Genomic DNA, 20175 nt, shown 5'->3' on the forward strand with positions numbered 1-20175 from the left:
TCACCTTCTGTCTGACCCGGACTTCCTTCCTGCTGGGGTGGCGGTGTGCCCGAGACAGTCCAGGGTCAGGGCTTGTCAGGGCGAGGATGGGGATGGTGGTGGGCGGTACAGGCAGGAGAAAGGAAGGAGGGAGTATGAGAGAGAGAGGTGCAGGCTGGCTGCTCATGTGTCACACACCAGTGTTTCTGACTGAACCTTAGGCAGCAGCAATAGCAGAGCTGGAAGCAACCCCAGACTTCAGCTGAAGTGTGCAGAAAACTTCTAGCTCATTCACGTTGAATCCTTTTGAAAAAAGCTGGCTTGCATTCAGCTTCACTTCTTTATTATGAAGGAGATAAGAAGAAACTGCTTTCTTCTCTTGATTATACAAGGTATGATAATAATTTTCCAGGTCTGAGGAGTGACTGGGTCAGTTCTCCGGGAGGCGTATTTCCTTTGCAATACTGATAGACTGGAAATCGTTTTGGATATTATGCAAGATACAGCACTTTTATGCTTTACTAAGGGTTCTTTTTAGGCAAGAAGAAGTGTTAGGATGTGGATCGCTGTTTGCAAGAAGTCTGACAGTGTTAATGCATTTTTATAAAGCACACTAGTGCATTTCCAGTTACCTGTGTGTGCGCCTGGTAAAGAAGGCAGTTTTACAGACCCACGTACACTGGCGTTTTGCACTTTCAGTTATTGTTGATGCACTTGTAAATGTTTGAGCTCTTCATTGAATCGAAGTTAAAACAAGTCTTTAATCTCGGCTCACCTAATGAACGGGCTTTGAGTGTTTAGGAACCAAACAAGAAACTTCTAATGCACTCGTTGGAACAGGGCAGAATGTGCTAATTAACATTTCAGGGCTGTAGCTTACAAATACAATAATGGAAATCTTTTAAGTACTTCATCCCATGTGGTTTATTTATTATGTTCGAAGCTTCTTTAGCGCCACTGGTTTCCTCTCCTGAGGTCATTTTCAGCAAGTCCTGTTCCTTCCCTTCTTAGAGGCAGTGCAAGCTGTCGTTGATCCCTGCCCACCTGAGAGTAGACAAGAGGTGCCCAGTTAATTTAAGCTGGACTGCCTAGACATAGCAAGAAATGAATGGGATAATTAACTTGGTTCAATTTTAAATTTATCTTGTGTGCTGAATTATTTATGCACACTAACAGAAGAAATTACCCAGCTAGTTACAGAATCTTGCTTGGGTGTGTGCAGTTTCCTGTGTCTGAGGGATTATTGGACGGGACCCCTGTCGGCTTAGTGTGAAAGTTATTGCCTGTAATTCCAGTGTATTTATTTATTTTAAAGCATTTACGCGCTGCAAATCTACAATCCTGAGTGGTTTACAGTGTAACATAAGACATAATCCAAACGTAAACACAATCATCACAGAGAAAAATCAATAAGACAGAACCTGTTTCAGCAACTATAGAAAGAACTGGATTCAAAGACAGGAAACGTTTCTGGGCTAAGAAGTATTGTTTTTATACATTGCTCTATGTTAACCTACTGGACATGTCCCATGAATGCTAGATTTAAATCGGTAGAAGTAGGTAAAGAAGGCATGCATTTCTATACCGGTTGCTTGATACTGTTTTTAAACTGGTTATATCACTCTGTTCCAGCTGATATGTTACTGCTTGTTCCTTCGTTCTGTAGCCATGGGAAACAAGGGAATGGAATTTGTTGCTGCAGGGTGTAAAAAAAAATGTGTACCTGTGGAGGTGCTTCAGTTCCAGACTGTGAGCAACTTAACACTTCACTTGTGGTCTAATCAGTGCGTTTTTCATAGCAAAAAAGGTGCCGGTACTCAAATGCTAGGCCACCCTTCAGGGGTGGGGTGATCACTGAGGCCCTCATGATCAAACCCCGAGATAGCGCTGTAGCAATAGCACTGTTCCAACGCCGTAGTAAAACGGTGCAGCGTTATGGCATGATCACAACTTAATACATGCAAGAATGTGCAGCGGTGTAGCGGCGCAAATCTCTGTAGATGGCGTAGTCAAATGAGGGTAAGTAGCTGGGACGCATGCGCACTAATCAACCGCGCTAATCAGACACGCTATTCAACAAACAGCGATAATGGGCTTGTGCATAAACTTTGACTTTTGATCATGAGGGCCTATGGGACCCACCCCACAATAGCCAGGCCCCCTGCAACCAGTCACAGAATTTATGACGACAGAATTGGTGTGTAGAACCTGAGCTCTTTCATTAAAACTTGGGGCCCATGGGTCAATTTTGGCAGACAATGAAAAAGGTACCGGTACGCAGTACCCCCAAGTACCCCCTCAAAAAAAGCCCTGGGTCTAATCTCACTGATCCTTCTGCAGAATGACTGCCAGGGTCCAAAATTACCTAAATCTGTAAAAACTACTCCCGATCATCTGACCTTCAGGAAAGCACTCAAGACCACCTTATTTGGAATAGCTTACACTAAAGTCCCGCCGTTGCATCCCTAACTGTTGTACTGTACCTATCTTAATGACATCCTCCACTTTCTTACCCCTTCCCCTTCTCTGTAATTACTTACTGATCACTCCTACTTCCATGTACTTGATTGTTTATGCCAAATTAATGTATGCCTTTTCAGCCCTTTACTGTTGTAAGCCACATTGGGCCTGCCCACTAGTGGGAAAATGTCGGATATAAATGCTATAAATAAATAAATAAAATCGAGCGGCCAATGATACACAAGAAATTAGGGGGGGGGAGAGTTATCAATGTAGGCTACTATTAAGTTACTAATAACTGGAGTAAAATAATACATCTTAAGGGTAGCCCACATTGATAACTTCCCACCTAAAGTGGTTACAATGTCTGTATGCAGGATAGATTTAAACTCTTCATTTGTTTATGTATACTCTATCTCCTAGATCAAAATGATTTGCTTTCTTGCTATTGAGATTAAAATTGAAAACTTTATTGTATACATTAAAGCAATAGCTACTGTGACCCTCATTTTCAGAAATTTATTCTCTAGAAACTATTCAAGGACATTTGTGTTTCTAACATGACTGTTTAATGTGAAATAACATTAGAAGGGCTGTATTTAAAAAAAAAAAAAAATCCTTTCTACACCTATACAGAATATTTTTAAATAGAGGTTTATATAGTTGCAGTACTCTCTAATTTGTGTTCATTGGGTGGTGGGGGAAGGGGAGGGGTTAAGCCATAAAGCTGCGTTATGGCTCTAAAAGACCTCATTTGCTTCTTAACGTGTTAAAGGGTACTAATTCAAATTAGATTACTATAACTCAGCATTAGTGAAGTCACTGTGGGGTAAATAGTAATGAGATGCAAAACATCCCGTTACTTGTTGCTATGGTTACTTTTTCATCCCTAGAGCATTGGGCCTCTAAGCCACAGCCTGATGCTCCTGGACCATTTCTTAAAGGGGACAGGCACAGTTACTTTAAGATACTTTCCCAAGCTTCCCAAAGACAAACCTTGTTCTGAGGGCTTCTCCTCAATATAAGCTCTTCCTAACCTGAAAAGCCCTTGAGAGCTTCTCAATATAAGCTCTTCCCAACCTGAAAAGCCCTTGAGAGCTTCTCCTCAATATAAGCCTTTCCCAACCTGAAAAGCCTCCCCTAATATAAATCCCCCACCCATCCACCCACCAACCCACCCACCCACAATAGGCTCTCTCTGCCTACCTTCTAATATCTCTGTGTGATAACATGAGCAAGGGTTGAGGGTATTAAGGTTTGGCCTACCTGAGCCAGGTTATGGTAGCTACACATAGGTAGTAACAACATACACTATAGGCCCACTTCTCCCTTCCATGGGCATCCTTAACCCACCTTTGGTCCCACCTTTTTATACTTCCTGGCATTTCTCCTCATGGCTCCACCCCACCCGTGTCACTTCCTCTTTGGGTGAGATTATGGGGCTTAAGATGATTCTTACTCTGTGAGGGAGTATTCTTAAGGGAAAGGAGCAGCATCCTATAGATTCCCTCACAAACTAGTGGGGTTGGGCAAGAGTGATTCTGAGTCACTCTTGCCATAGATGGCACTGGGTTCAAAATGGTGTTGGTAACGCCTAGCACTAGTCTTGTGGTATTGCTGCTAGGAGTTATGTTACCATATGCCTTATACCATCTATATATATAATTTGTACCTCCAACGTTCTCTGGCTGGCTGGCTGGCTGGGTTTGTAACATCCTGACATCAGCAAGCCTCCAGCGTTCTCTTCCCTCTCACTGTCCCGCCCTCGCGTAAAGACGTAATGACGTCAGAGGGTGGAACAGTGAGAGGGAAAGGAACGCTGGAAGTGAGCTGACGTCAGGATGTTCTGAACAAAAGCAACTGAAGGCAAGTAGGCAACAGAACACTGCGCTGGAGGGGAGGACAGAATCACGGGACATCGAGGGGAGGGGAGGGCAGGACAGGGCAGAGGAGAATCAATGGACATGGATGGGTTGGAAGGAGAGGAGAATCACGGGACAAGGATGGGGAGGGCAGGGCACAAGACAATCGCTGGGGAGGGTATAATCGCAGGACACGGATGGGAGGGCAGGACACAGGACAATCGCTGGACATGGAGGGGAGGACAGAATTGCCGGACATCAAGGGGAAGGGAGGGCAGGATAGAGGAGAATCGATGGACATGGAGGGGAGGCCAAGGAGAGGTCAGAATCATGGGACACGGAGGGGAGGGAAGAATCGCTGGACATGGAGAGGAGGCAGGGGAGAGAGGAAAAATCGCTTAGACAGGAGCCTTCCTAGGGCCCGTTTCATTTTGGACGAAACGGGCTTGGTTCCACTAGTATACCATATTATATGGGGTGGGTGAGGTCAGTAATTGATCAGGATCACTCCTGTCTGACCCCACTAGACACCAGGTATATTGGAAGGTAGGCCAAAGGTGGGGGTGCTATGAGAGGGAGGAACCTTGTGGTTGGGGAAAGCATAACTTGAGGAAGTCTTCTGGAGGAAACTTCTGAGTGTGGGGGGGGGGTCTGTTCTTGAGTGGAGGTCTTCAGATTGGTGAGCACCTCAAAGTAATTGTTTCTGGCCCCTTTAAGAAGTGGTCCAGGAGCACTGTGCTGAGGCTTTGAAGCCCTATGCCCCCAGGATGGTGGCATAATGCTGCTTGTGAGGTTGCTCACAAGCACCGTTATGTATATTCCATGGGAATCGGTAACCTACAATAATGAAGTACCACAGGCTGGTAAATGGTAAATCAAGATGTGGTACAAGCCCAATTCTTTTTGCACCTTAATAACTCCTCCCTCCTTAGGGGGTAGTTCTATAAAGTTATGCACCAGTTTTGATGCCCCATTGGCATATGTTGAACACCAGTTTTATAGTGGACCTTGGTGCCAAGGTTCCATTATAAAATACTATCACAACCCACCATTGGTGCACCAAAAATGCAACTGCCATCAGTTGTGTCTCCTATACAGATAGTGTAAGTGTTGACACATTACACATGCCCATATAGAATGGTGCACAGCTCATTTAACATGCATAACTGACAGCTTTCTCAGCAGTGATGTACTTAAGTGGCACATAATTGTACAAACCAATTTATTGAATTATCTCTTAATGTCATTATTGTAAAACATTAAACTTTTAACATGTTGGGAAGGACCATCAAAACCAAGATATGCACATTTTTTATGATAATGCTAAAATTACGTGAGGCAAGATCAGTTCTTTGATCTCTTTCTGCAGTGCATAACAGTGGATTTTGTTAAGACTTGTTGGGTTCAAAGCATTTCATTCTGACAATCAGTGTTTTGATGGCAGATTAATTTGCTCTATATCGCAGTGCCTGCAGATGTAGAACTTTCATTGTTTTAAGTGGGGTGGGCAAACTCAGTCCTTGAATATATATTAGATCTATTTGCATTCATTGCTTCGATTGTATGCAAATAGATCTCATGCATATTCATTGGGGAAATCCTGAAAACTCAACTGGGTTGTGGCCCTGAAGGACTGAAGTTGCCCACCCCTGGTTTAAACTATATGACTAATCTGATGCTTCCTAGTGAATCCTAAGAGAAGGAGACCCAACTAAATCAAACGCATTTAGATTTTTAATTTAACCTGCTAATGCGAGTAGGAATCCTGCATGCTTAGAGTAACCCTAGTAGCGCTTTAGAAATGTCAAATAGTAGTAGAATGGGCCCTGCAAGGACTAGGTAATAGTCTTGGAAAGCAGCTTTATTGAAGGGAAGGAGTACAAATGAGCTGCAGTAGTCAAAGCCCTCCTGACACCTGCACAAACTCAAAGAAATAACCTGAGGTAGGTCGCCAGTTTTCAAATAGGCATTTCACCTAGATTATTCCAGGAGGGGTGGTGTTTGGGGAGGAGGGGAAGGGCCTAAAGTTAATTGGAGGGGACACAAGGCTGGAGGTTTGCCTAGGACACGTGACAGTAATTTTGTATTGACCCTGCTCATAGTTGAATGTTGACATTTTCATTTTAATTTTCTCATCTAAAAGTTTCTTTTGCAACGCTTTTGTGCAGGCTCATTCTCATTTCCATGGTTACCTTTAGAATTAGACAGGCCACATGCTGGCTTTTGATCAGAGTACTACCCTTAGAAAGTAATTACAAAGTTCTGAGACCAAAGTGATGGCAGTTACAGACTGTCAATTAATAATTCTAGCATGTTTAGAGATTGTAATTTTTTGAGAAAAATGTTTTAAAAAATTGAAGCAGCTTAAAATATTAATTCACTCTACATAAAAATGTGGATGTCAATTAGAGGCTTTGGAGCTCAGGTAGTACCTAAAAATGCCATTTCTTTTAGCTCAGTATTAGTTATGATTCGTTAGAGAAAAATGTGGCATAAAAAGAGGATTGTTAGTAGGTTGGTATTTAGAGCAAAAAGGAGGAATGGGAAACATATGTGTACGTAGAATTCAGCAAAGATGTCAGAAATAGGACCTATTTTAAAAAGATGTTTAGCGTTCAAGTTAATGCAAATTTTCCATGCTTGATAAAGCACCACTCAAAGGGTAATTTCCAAAGTAGAGCTCTACCCAGGAAAACAGACACTTATATGAGTGCCTGCTGTGGCAGAGCAGCCTAGTGGTTAGAGCACCAGCATTGATACCCAGAAGTGTCTGGTTCAAGTCCTACTGCTGCTTCTTGTGATCTTGGATATGTCACTTAACCCTCCATTGCCTCAGCTACAAAATTAGATAATGAGCCTGACAGGGAAATACCCACCATAAACAAATATAACTCACCTTGCACTACTACCAAAAAAGTCCCAAGGGCAAGTTGTGATGGGGTATTGGATTTTCCAAAGTATGTGCATATTTTACCTCAGCAAAACGATGCACACCAAATAGCAGGTATTGCCAGAGATCATTTCAAAGAGAGAGGATCTGCATTGTGCTTTGAAAATCTAGCAGAATTTGCACAATGAAAAGTGCATGCACAATATTCACCTACAGAAGCAGTTGTAAAATTATCCCTTAGGGTGGTATGCAGTGTGCTATTGTAAGGCTGCCTGTTAATTGTGATATAGTAGCATGACTCTAAACGGTGTAACATGCACGGAGTGGCAGGTACTTCTTTAGCCACCTTATTAGGCAAACTAGATGGACCACAGTGGCCCTTTTCTGCCATCATTTACTTTACTAAGACCATGATAGTAACAAAAATACTATGAGATGTAAGCTAGCTACATGTAGAAATCCCCTGTACTAACTGGCTGAAAATGAAAAGTATGAGGAGCCCTTTTACTAAGCCGCATTGGCGCCTACATGCACACAATGTGCGCCAGTTTGGAATTACCTCCTAGCTACCGTGTGGCCCTGGCGGTAATTTAATTTTCTATGCGCGTCTGCTATACACGCTGGAAAATAATTTTTATTTTCTGGCTCGCGGTGGAAATTGGGCAGTAATCGTCATTATACGCGCATAGATGATTACTGCCCAGTTAATGTGTGAGACCTTACCACTAAGTCAATGGGTGGCGGTAAGGTCTCAGACCCAAAATGGATGTGTGCCAATTTTGATTTTGCCGCACATCAGTTTTTGGCAAAATTTTTTTTTTAAAAAAAGGACTTTTTTACAGGCGTGCTGAAAATGGATCTGTGCACACCCAAAACACGCACCTACACCAGCGCAGCCCATTTGTCAGCGCACCTTAGTAAAAGGACTCCTTAGTATCTGGGATTTCTTCCCACTGCCAGCACAATGTGCAAGGCACCTCTGATGACCTATATTGACCTCATTATTAAGAAAATGAGGTTTTCAAACCTTATTTCTCCATGCTTTCTGCCACCAAAGTAAAGGGTGAATGAAGACAAGGCCTCTGAGATCTAGTGTTGTAGAATTACTCACCTAGAGCCACTGAGAATTCATGGATAAGACGTGTTGTGCACGTTTTACAGCCACTGTGAAATATAAATAACTGCTTTGGAATAATGATCCAAAAATGAGTAGTGGACTGTGTGCACAAGCATCAAATCAACCAATCCAAATTATTTAAACAATCCTTTAGAAACACAAATTTCATTTACCATTAGAAAAAAGGTTTCTCATTGATAAGGCTGCCAACTGGATCCAGATTTGTAGGACAGGGTTGATCCAGTCCTGGGTTTATCCTGTTCCATGCAGGGACTTGTAGTTCTGATTTCCCCATTGCCTACTTTAGGTTGGCATATGGGTGACCAGTGGGATCAGGGGTTCGGGCAGAGTCAGGGTTCTGTATATTACTCTCCCTAAATGAAAATTGTTTTTCTACTACTCTCTGTTCTTTTAGTGAATGTTATCTATCCTATGGAATCCTGTAGTTCCTTTCCCCTCAGTTAATAATTACTGTTATTGTAAACTGCTCAGTTATGCGAGTCAATAAAGAGTGGTATATTAAATAAAGATAACCTAACCTAAAACAGCATACATTAAGGTCTTTTTCTGTCCCTTGAGGGCTCACAATCTGAGGGGCTGATGCAGAAAGCCACGCCATAGAGCTGCATGCAGATGACTCAGCATGCGGCTTCTATTACAGAATTAACAAGAAAATATACTGTGGCTATACAGTAAGCATGCAATAAGCTGATTACAAAATGTATCCCTTCCTGCCAGTGCATGAGTGGTGACTGGCTCATACAGTGACAGGTAGGGTAACATTTAAAAACAAGCTGCTGGTGTATTTCCTCCATTGGGCCTGGTGGTTTAGCAGACACTAGATACCAGGGCTTTTAAAAATTCAGTGGGATTGAGGGAAGGGGTCAGCCATGTTTGGGGATGGGGTGCCAGTAGATATCTAATATTGTAGGGGGCAGGGAGTTGGGCTGAGGTGAGGGACAGGGAAATGGTACCACTAGTCACCAGGGACCAATATAGAAAACTATTACGGGCAGGCAGGTCAGGTTGGGAGAGGGGGGTGCCATTAGACACCCACTCCTCTCAACCAACCCTATTACATTACTCTGAACCTGGCAAAAGCTTCTTGCATTGTGTGTGGGTCAGAAGCCCTCTTTTTTTCCTGTGCATTGTGGAGGAATAGGTAATGACCATATTACTATTCATTTTAATACAGTTATGGCCGTTTTTACTGCACAAGTTAACACCTAAGCTCAAACCCTTTCTGCATTGCTCAGCTAGTAACGTGCATATTAACCCCACAGTAACTACAGGTTTAGCTCACGGTAGCTTTCTACACTAGCCCCTGAGTTTGTACCTGAGACAATGGAGTATTAGGTGACCTTCCCAAGATCAGAAGGAGCTTTGAACCAGAAATTTGAAACAGCCCCCCCCCCCCTCCGCGTTCTTGGTCTGGTAGAGACTATTATAAAGAACAAAATTACAGGGCATATTCAAAAGCATGGATTGATGAGACAAAGCCAACATGGATTTAGTGAAGGGAAATCTTGCCTCACCAATCTATTACATTTCTTTGAAGGGGTGAACAAACATGTGGATAAAGGCGAGCCAGTTGATACTGTGTATCTGGATTTTCAAAAGGCGTTTGACAAAGTACCTCATTAAAGACCCCAGAAGAAACTGGAGAGTCATTGTATAGGAGGTAGTATCCTATTGTGGATAAATTGGTTAAAGGATAGAAAACAGAGAGTAGGGTTAAATGGTCAATATTCTCAATGGAGAAGGGTAGATAGTGGGGTTCCTCAGGAGTCTGTGCTGGGACCGCTGCTTTTTAACATATTTATAAATGATCTAGAGATGGGAGTAACTAGTGAGGTAATTAAATTTCCTGACAAAATGGTTAAATCGTGAGAGGATTGTGAAAAATTACAAGAGGGCCTTACGAGACTGGAAGACTGGGCGTCTAAATGGCAGATGATGTTTAATGTGAGCAAGTGCAAAGTGATGCGTGTGGGAAAGAGGAACCCGAACTATAGCTACGTAATGCAAGGTTCCAAGTTAGGAGTCACAGACCAAGAAAAGGATCTCGGTGTTGTTTTCAATGATATGTTGAAATCCTCTGCTCAGTGTGCCTCAGCGGCTAAGAAAGCAAATAGAATGTTAGGTATTATTAGGAAAGGAATGGAAAACAAAAGTGCGGATGTTATAATGCCTTTGTATTGGTCCATGGTGCAATCACACCTCAAATATTGTGTTCAATTCTGGTTCCCGCATCTCGAAAAACATATAGTGGAATTAGAAAAGGTACAGAGAAGGTGATGAAAATGATAAAGGGGATGGGATGACTTCCCTATGAGGAAAGGCTGAAGCGTTTAGGGCACTTCAGCTTGGAGAAGAGATGGCTGAGGGGAGATATTGTAAGCTCTTTGAGCAGGGACTGTCTCTCTTTGTTAAATTGTACAGCGCTGCTTAACCCTAGTAGCGCTCTAGAAATGTTAAGTAGTAGTAGTAGATATGATTGAGGTCTATAAAATAATGAGTGGAGTGGACGGGTAGATGTGAATCATTTGTTTACTCTTTCCAAAAATACTAGGCATGCGATGAATCTACAAAGTAGTAAATTGAATACGAATTGGAGAAAATGTTTCTTCACTCAAGATGTAATTAAAGTCTGGAATTCGTTGCCGGAGAATGTGGTAAAGGTGGTTAGCTTAGCGGGGTTTAAAAAGGGTCTGGGCGGCTTCCTAAAGGAAATGTCCATTGACCATTATTAAATTGACTTGAGGAAACTCCACTGCTTTTTTCTGGGATAAGCAGCATAAAATGTATTGAACTTTTTCAGGATCTTGCCAGGTATTTGTGACCTGAATTGGCCACTGTTGGAAACAGGATGCTGGGCTTGATGGACCTTTGGTCTGCCCCAGTGTGGCAATACTTATGTACTTATGCTGCTCTAACCATTAGGCTGTTTCTCCACTCAGTAAAGCTAGTGCTTCACAGACCTTTATGGTCAATGTTCTGAAAATGGCAAAGATAGATCAGGATTGAGCATGCATAACTTGCACGGAGTGGTAGATGCAGCTCTGGCTGTCATGTTAGGCAGACTAGATGGACCATAGAGGTCTTTATCTGCCTTCATTTACCAGGTTACTAAGAGGGGCATTTTTTCAAAAGAAACATCCAAATTGTGATTTGGACGTCCTTGCAAAACATCCAAATCCAAGGGCGGGGAAACCGTATTTTCGAAAAAAGATGGACGTCCATCTTTTGTTTTGAAAATACCTCAATGTGTGCCTAATGAAAACAGGAGACCGGATGAAGTCAAAAAGTTGAAGTTAATAGGTCAGTCTCTGTTTACTTTCCCCTAAAAAAGCAAGCAAACCTATGAGCTGCTGTATCCGAGTTGTCAATCTTCATTGTTGGTAGCATTTTTTATTTAATCTCACTTATATTTTTAAACATGCTAGGCAGTCACCTCTTCGAGTCCTGGACACCTCCTGCTCCCTGTCCCCCGTGGCCACGACAAAAAAAAAAGTGCGGGGCCGCAGCAGCCTTCAGTCATGCGCTGTAGGCTCTGCTGGTCCTCTGCCCCCGCTGATGTCAACTTCCAGTTCCGGAGGCAGAGGACTGGCAGAACTGACAGCACATGCTTGAATGCTGCTGCAACCCTGTGTTTGCTTTTTTTTGTAATTGATTTTCTGCCGCTGCTGTCTTCAGTAGCAGTTCGGGTGGGAGGGGGGTCGGGATTTGCCACGGCACTCCAGTGAGTGCGCTGTGGTGCACCAGGGTGCCGCGCTACACAGTTTGGGAACCGCTGCCCTAGTCTTCATACTTTTTGAAAGAATAAACAAGTGATTTTGTTTATCTGCTCCACTCTACTCAGTTTTCTACTATATCTGCCCTCAGTCATCAGAACATAAGCATTGCTAAACTGGGACAGACCAAAGGTTCACCAAGTCCAGAATCCGGTTTCCAACAGTAGCCAATCCAGGTCACAAGTACCTGGCAAGATATCAAAAGAGTATAAGAGATTTTATGTTGCTTATGCCAGGAATAATCAGTGGGTTTCCCCAAGAACATCTTAATAATGGCCTATAGACTTTTCTTTTAGGAACTTGTCCAACCCTTTTTTAAACCCTGACATGCTAACTACTTTTTACCACATTGTCTGGTAATGTATTCCAGAGTTTAATTATATGCTGAGTGAAGAAATATTTTCTCCAATTTATTTTAAATTTACTACTTAGTAGCTTCATTGCGTGCCTCCTAGTCCTTGTATTTTGTGAAAGAGTATACAAGCAATTCACATCTACTTGTTCTACTCCACTCAATACTTCATAGACTTCTATTATATCTCCCCTCAGCCATCTCTTCCCAAAACTGAAGAGCCCTAGCCTTTTTAGCCTTTCCTCATAGGGAAGTCATCCCATCCCCTCTATCATTTTCATCTCCCTTCTCTGTACCTTTTCTAATTCTGCCATATCTTTATTGAGATGCAGTGACCAATACTGCACACAATATTTGAGGTGCGGTTGCACCATGGAGCAATACAAAGGCATTATAATATTCTTAGGTTTTTTTTTTTTGCTACATTTGTACCCCGCGCTTTCCCACTCATGGCAGGCTCAATGCGGCCTACATGGGGCAATGGAGGGTTAAGTGACTTGCCCAGAGTCACAAGGAACTGCCTGTGCCTGAAGTGGGAATCAAACTCAGTTCCTCAGTTCCTTTCCTTTCTTAATAATTCCTAACATTCCATTCTCTAACAGCCTAACCTCTTAAACTTTGCTCATATGAGAGTTGCTCTATCCCTCTAATCGATTTGGTTACCATACTGGGACAGACCGAAGGTCCATCAAACCAAGTATCCTGTTTCCAGCTGCGGCCAATCCAGGACACAAGCACCTGGCAAGATCCCAGAACAGTAAAACAGACTCTAAGCTGGTTATCCCAGAAATAAGCAGTAGATTTTCCCAAGTCCATCTTAATAATGGCCTATGGACTTTTTTGTTAGGAAAGTATCCAAACCTTTTTTAAACCCTGCTAAGCTGACTACTTTTACCACATTCTCTGGCAATGAATTCCAGAGTTTAATTACACATTGAAAGAAGAAATATTTTCTCCAATTTGTTTTAAATTTACTACTTAGTAGCGGCATTGTGTGTCCCCTAGTCTTAGTATCTTTTGAAAGAGTAAAAAGTAATTCATGTCTACCTGTTCCACTCCACTCAGTATTTTATAGACCTTTATCATATCTCCCCTCTGCCATCTCTTATCTAAGCTGAAGATCCCTAGCCACTTTAGCCTTTCTTCATAGGGTAGTTGTCCCATTCCTTATAATTTTAGTTGCCTTTCTCTGTACCTTTGCTAATTCCACTATATCTTTTTTGAGATGTGGTGACCAGAATTGCACACAATATTCAAGGTGTGGTCGCAACATGGAACGATACAATGGCATTATAGCATTCTCATTTTTGTTTTCCATTTCTTTCCTAATAACTCCTACCATTCTATTTGCTTTCTTAGCCGCTGCTTCACAATGAGCAGAAGGTTTGAACGTATCATCATCAATGACACCTAGATCCTTTTCCTGGTCGGTGACTCCTAATGTGGAACCTTGCATCATATAGCTATAGTTTGGGTCCCTCTTTCCCACAGGCATCACATTGCACTTGTTCACATTAAGGACTAGATTTTCTATATGGCGCCTGAAAAATCGGCACCGAAAAAAATACACCTAGGCGTATTCTATAAAGTACACCTAGATTTAGGTGCAGTTTGTAGAATATGTCTAGCTTGTTTATAGGATACGCCTAGCGGCCATGCCTGCACCTAACTCTAGGCGCATCTGTTTACACCAAACAAAACTTGGTGTAAATTCCGGCGCCTAAGGTAGGTGCAAAGCAGGTGTGTTCCATAATTATGCGCATAGATTTTCAGAATGCCCACAATCCACTCACTTCATGGCCGTGCCCCCTTTTTGCCAATGCACTTTAGAATTTGTGCGCACCAGTTTACAGAAAACATCTAGCATGTTGTGTGCATAAATTCTAATTAATGCTAATTACTATCAATAATTGCTTGTTAAGTGGCAATTATCAGTGCTGATTGGCTTGTTAAGTAATTAAATTGCGCACGCAAATCCAGAATATGGCCAGATTTGTGCACACAATTTCAGTAGTGCTATATAGAATCCAGGGGTAAACATCATCTACTATTTGGAAGCCCAGTCTCCCGGTCTTGTAAGGTCCTCTTGCAATTTTTCACAATCCTCTTGCGATTGAACAACTTTGAATAACTTTGGGTCATCAGCAAATGTAATTACCTCACTAGTTATTCCCCTCTCTAGATCATTTCTAAATATGTTTATTTAGAAATTATCTTGACCCCTGGGGCACCCCACTATCTATTCTCCATTGAGAATACTGACCATTTAACCCTACTCTCTGTTTTCTACCTTTTAACCAGTTTTTAATCCACAATAGGACATTGCCTTTTATCCCATGACTTTCTAATTTCCTCCTGAGTCTTTTCAATAGATGCTTTCTCAAATGCCTTTTGAAAATCCAGATACACAATATCAACCGGTTCACCTTTATCTACTTGTTTATTCACTCTTTTAAAGGAATGTAATAGATTGGTGAGGCAAGAATTCCCTTGACTAAATCCATTTTGGCCTTGTCTCATTAATCTATGCTTTGTTTCATTAATCTGCGTTATATAGTAATGAGGTGCAAAACATATAAATGCAGGTAAGCAGCTCATTACTATATAAATTTGGTCCTGTGGCTTGGTGCACACTGCAAGTTGCGATATTGTCAGTAAAATATCCCTGCCTGTCTATTAAATACCAAGGATCTTTGTATAAGGTAGGCCCAGGGGGCCGTGGGGAGTGTGTGTCATGTCAAGGGAAGGGGATGCGGATGACTTCTGGGTTGAAGTTGGCCACTGGAGGGTTTGTTGCCTTTGGGGAGAGGGTTTACACTTTGATGGGGGCAGGAAGTCAGTGGAGAGGGCTTGGGTTGAGCTGGGGGTGGGGAGGAAGAAAAACCCCATACCATTATCCACTACTATATCTGATGCCAGCCCCTTTAAGAGATATCCTGGGAGCATCAGGCCACAGCTTGTCAGCCCAACGCTCCCGAGCCAATGGACTAATGCTGAGTGTGAGGTGGCTCACAGGCAGCATTGTCCACCAAAGTTAGCAACCTGTGATACTGAGATTCCCTCGAGGGGAAAGAGGGCAACCCTTTCTCCTACCACACTGTAGAGAAAATGGCTCCTTTGTGCTGTTGATGAAAACACAGCCCATGTCCCTGTGTACAAAGCGTTCACTGCATTATAATCTCTCTCCCTCCCCCACCAGATGCCAAACTCTCCAAAACAGTAAACATACACTCCCGAGCAGCATGATTGACACTTTAACCACAAGACAGGCACATCTACAATCATAATCCATTCCAATGAAGCTACTGTACAATCTGCCTCATATTCTTTATGATATCTGTCGTTACATTGCTTAGGGGTTCATAAGAGCAAGTACTGTCCTTGGGGGAACTGGGAGGAAGGATTGGGGGGGAGGGTAAATCTGTCAGAAAATTGGCTCATTGATGATGTCTTCAATATGGAATATAAGGTTTATAGTGCACATCTGTTGAGTTCAGATGTTTATCCCTTGTTTGAGTGTCAGGGTAGAGATTTAATGTTAAAAAAGAATTGGACAAGTTCCTGAAGAAAATGTCCATAATCCATTATTAACATGGTAGACTTGGGGAAAGCCACTGCTTATCCCTGGAGTGAGCAGCATAAAACCTATCTACTTTGGGGGATCCTGCCAGGTATTTGTGACCTGGATTAGCCACTACTGGAAACAGAATACTGGACTTAATGGACCTTTGGTTGGACCCATAAAAACAGCTCAGCAAATCTGATTTTCTCATCCTTTTGTCCAAAGTCCTTTAAGTTCTGCAGAACTGCTCTTGTTATGCTAAGGAGGTCATTATAGAAAGCTTATGCTATTTTTACTCAATAAATAGTATTTGCACACATAAATAGCAATTTTAGAATGCCACTATTCACATGTGTAGATCTGCAGCAAGCACAGGGGATGTGTTATGGGAGTGGGTTGGGCAGGAGTGTATAAGTATACCACATTGGAATCAACAGAATTACTTTCATACCATGTATTTACAGGATAATTTCAATAACGGATAACTGACTGGCATCAGATAAGTATATTTCTCTTCAGCAAAAACCTAATATTATAATCTCATTGAACTTTTAACCTTTGTCTTCTAAAAAAAACTGATTCTTTGTGAATCAATTGTGTTCTTACAGGATTTTCACTGTACAGGATTTTGGATTCCAATGACTCATCAGATTAGTGTTACTTAGCTGTGGAAGATTTTATTCGGTCCCTTAGACAGCGATGAACGAAGCCTTTCTTGTGTGGGGGCCCAGGAAACTTCTCTGAAGCCTGCTTCTCAGGATTTTCGTCTTCACCCTACACCTCACTTAACAAAATAAAACAGGAGGCAACACCCTATCTCCCTATTTGTATAGAATCAATTATTCTATATGACATTTAAAATTAATCAATAGAAAAACTGTAGACAAGTCAACTATTTAAAAAAATAAGTTATAATTTTAAACCCCCCAAAAGACCCCTTTTTAGCCCCCCACCCCCCCTGTGAAAGCACTATTTAAAATTTTATTTTACAATCTTTAACCCCCTTGGGGTTACACAAACATGAGCAATAGCACTTACAACAGTAAAAATATTTACTTATTGCATTAGTATCCCACATTTTCGCACCTGTTTGCAGGCTCAATGTGGCTTACAGACATAGAGGGGCATAATTGAACGAAAACGTCTATCTCCATGGGCGTTTATCTCCGAGAACGGGTCCATGAAGGGGCGGACCGAACCGTATTTTCGTAAAAAATGGCCGTCCATGTTTTATTCGACAATTTGTGAGCTGGGCATTTTTGTTTTTCAGTGATAATGGAAAATGAAAGCACCCAGCTCAAAACGAATAAATCCAAGGCATTTGTTCGTGGGAGGGGCCAGGATTCGTAGTGCACTGGTCCCCCTCACATGCCAGGACACCAACCGGGCACCCTAGGGGGCACTTTTACAAAAACAAAAAAAAAGGTAAAAGAGCTCCCAGGTGCATAGCACCCTTCCCTTGTGTGTTGAGCCCCCCAAATCCCTCTCAAAACCCACTGCCCACAAGTCTACACCATTACTATAGCCCTAAGGGGTGAAGGGGGGCACCTACATGTGGGTACAGTGGGTTTGGGGGGGTTGGACGACTAAGCATTAAGCAGTACAATTGTAACAGGTGGGGGGGATGGGCCTGGGTTCACCTGCCTGAAGTCCACTGCACCCCCTAACAACTGCTCCAGGGACCTGCATACTGCTGCCAGGGAGGTGGGTATGACATTTGAGGGTGAAAATAAAAAGTTGTGAAACATCATTTTTTGTGGTGGGAGGGGGTTAGTGACCACTGGGGGAGTCAGGGGAGGTCATCCCCGATTCCCTCTGGTGGTAATCTGGTCATTTAGGGCACTTTTTGGGGCCTTGTTCATGAAAAAACAGTGTCCAGGAAAAGTGCCCTAAATTCTAGCTACAAACGCATACTTTTTTTCCATTATCGGCGAAAGGCGCCCATCTCTCCTCTGCCAATAACCACGCCCCAGTTCCACCTTTGCCACGCCTCCGACACGCCCCCGTCAACTTTGTATGCTTCCGCGATGGAGTGCAGTTGAAAACGTCCAAAATCGGCTTTCCATTATACCGATTTATTCGTTTTTGTGAGATAAATGACTATCTCCCGATTTGGGTCGAAATCTAGGCGTTTTTCTCTTTCAATTGTAAGGTGGATAGTCATTCCAGGATCATGGATACAATTGGTTATGTACAGGATATCAGATACAATTGGAAATGTACAAACATTAAGTAAGGGAAGAGAGAAGGAAGATGTTAGGCAGGATAGTATAGAAGGTGGAGTTTAATAGCTGAATGGGTTGGTGAGGTAGTTTGTAAGGCTATGGGTTATCTTTGTAGGCCTTGTTGAAGAGATGTGTCTTCAGAGATTTGCGAAAGTTAGTTATTTCATCCATAGTTTTCAGGGCTGTAGGTAATGCGTTCCATAACTGCGTGCTCGTGTAAGAGAAGGTGGTGGCATGTATTAGCTTGTATTTTAGTCCTTTACAGCTGGGGAAGTGCAGATTGAGAAATTAGCGGGCTAATCTTATGGCGTTTCTGGGAGGCAGGTCCACGAGGTTTAGCATACAGATTGGGGCGTCTGCGTGAATGATTTTGTATACAATCGTGCAGATCTTGAACGCAATGCGTTCCTTGAGTGGAAGCCAGTGTAGTTTCTCTCAAATAACAATACAAAGTATGGCATAGTATACTACTTACAATGTCAGCACAATATGTAATAGAACATTTTACTTGACAGTGAAGGGTATAAGCAAAGATGGAACATATAGATACGTAAGAGTGACAAATTTAAAGAAAGTTGCATATGAGGTCAGAGAGATGGTTAGGAATAGATAAACATGTCCTGCTGCAATATGTGCAACCCGTGCCACTCATGGTGTGCGTGAGTGAGTCTAACAAGTCAGTTACTTCTTCCATTAAAGACCTGGTTGAAGAGCCAAGCTTTCATCTGCTTCCTGAAGTAGAGATAGTCTTGTAGTAGAGATAGGCAGGCATAAGTGATTTAACTGAGTCAGCTAAATCACTTTGACTATTGGGGCTAAGGACTCTAAGATTTGCATAAATATGAAGGTGGATTGTTATAGATTTGCACATTTAATTTTAAAAGAAGCCAAAGTGAGAGACTAGATAGAGAAGTGGTGTAAACAGATACATATATACTTATTATTTTGCAATATATCACTGTACCATATTAATCCTATAGCACATGTTTAGTTTATCAGAGAGCTCTATTGGCTTAGAGAATGGCAGAATGTCAGAAAAGCATTGGCAGTAGTTAATCTCCTTGAAACTGGAGACGGGATGCAAGCCAACATCCTGAATACAAAAGGGCCAAAAGAGAAGCTCCCCACCCCCTACCCACACACACTATCAGAACCTGGTAGAAGCTTGCCAGGCCTTCTGGAGCCCATGTTGTGCACTACAAAGGAATCCATCTCTCAGGAAAGCTGCAGAAAGGTCTACAAGGTTACCATTAGGAACTGATTTTACTCCTTTTTATTTGTTCTTTGCCCAAAGTAGGCAGTTTCTTGGATTCAGATGTAAGGTATTAGCAGAGGCAGCAGATGTAGTGGGATGGACATGAATATATTCAGCTGTGAGTTGTCTGCTTCAAAGTGGAAGTAGCATGTCTGCAAATGCCAGAGTTCTCAAACATTTACAAAACAATGTGCAATTTGCACTGATTGATATGTGATAAACAGTAGATTAGGCACAGCATTTACTACTGAAGATTCCTGGTTGTGGAAAATTTTGTAGCCTGCAGAATTTACAGAATGCTGAGTGACTGAAAAGCTAGCGTGTAGGAAATGCCAGTATGGAATCAGAGTTGAGCTAGATAATGCAGAGTGAATTCACTGTGTTCCCTAGACACTTTCTGATTATTTAGTTGTGTTTCAAATACTTTGTACTGGCAACAGAAGTCGCTATGGCTAAGAATGGCTCCTTGTATTCATCCTTAAAGTGGCCTTGAAAGCATTTATCTTCCTCTGCTACAAAACAGTCACAGGAAGCTGGGGGCTTTGGAGAGAGAGCGAAAAGATGCCATAGGGTAGAATGAGATGGAAAGCAAAGCAAAGCAAAGCATGGGAAACAGAATGTAGCAGTAAATGATGAAATATAAACTGATAAACTCCCCACAGTGATTCATCCTGCTCTC

General features: G+C 42.3%; 1 protein-coding gene across 1 annotated transcript in view; it reads left to right on the forward strand.

The window, feature by feature from the left end:
• Window positions 1-204: 204 nt before the first annotated feature.
• The window catches only part of ITGA2 (integrin subunit alpha 2), a 192385-nt gene continuing 172414 nt past the window's right edge, over window positions 205-20175 (forward strand). Inside the window, 1 exon segment of the mRNA XM_030193117.1 lies at window positions 205-371. Within this exon segment, the coding sequence (XP_030048977.1) occupies window positions 326-371 (46 nt within the window). The 5' untranslated portion in view covers window positions 205-325.

This window comes from Microcaecilia unicolor, chromosome 2, assembly GCF_901765095.1.
Source record: "Microcaecilia unicolor chromosome 2, aMicUni1.1, whole genome shotgun sequence".
NCBI classification, from domain to species: domain Eukaryota; kingdom Metazoa; phylum Chordata; class Amphibia; order Gymnophiona; family Siphonopidae; genus Microcaecilia; species Microcaecilia unicolor.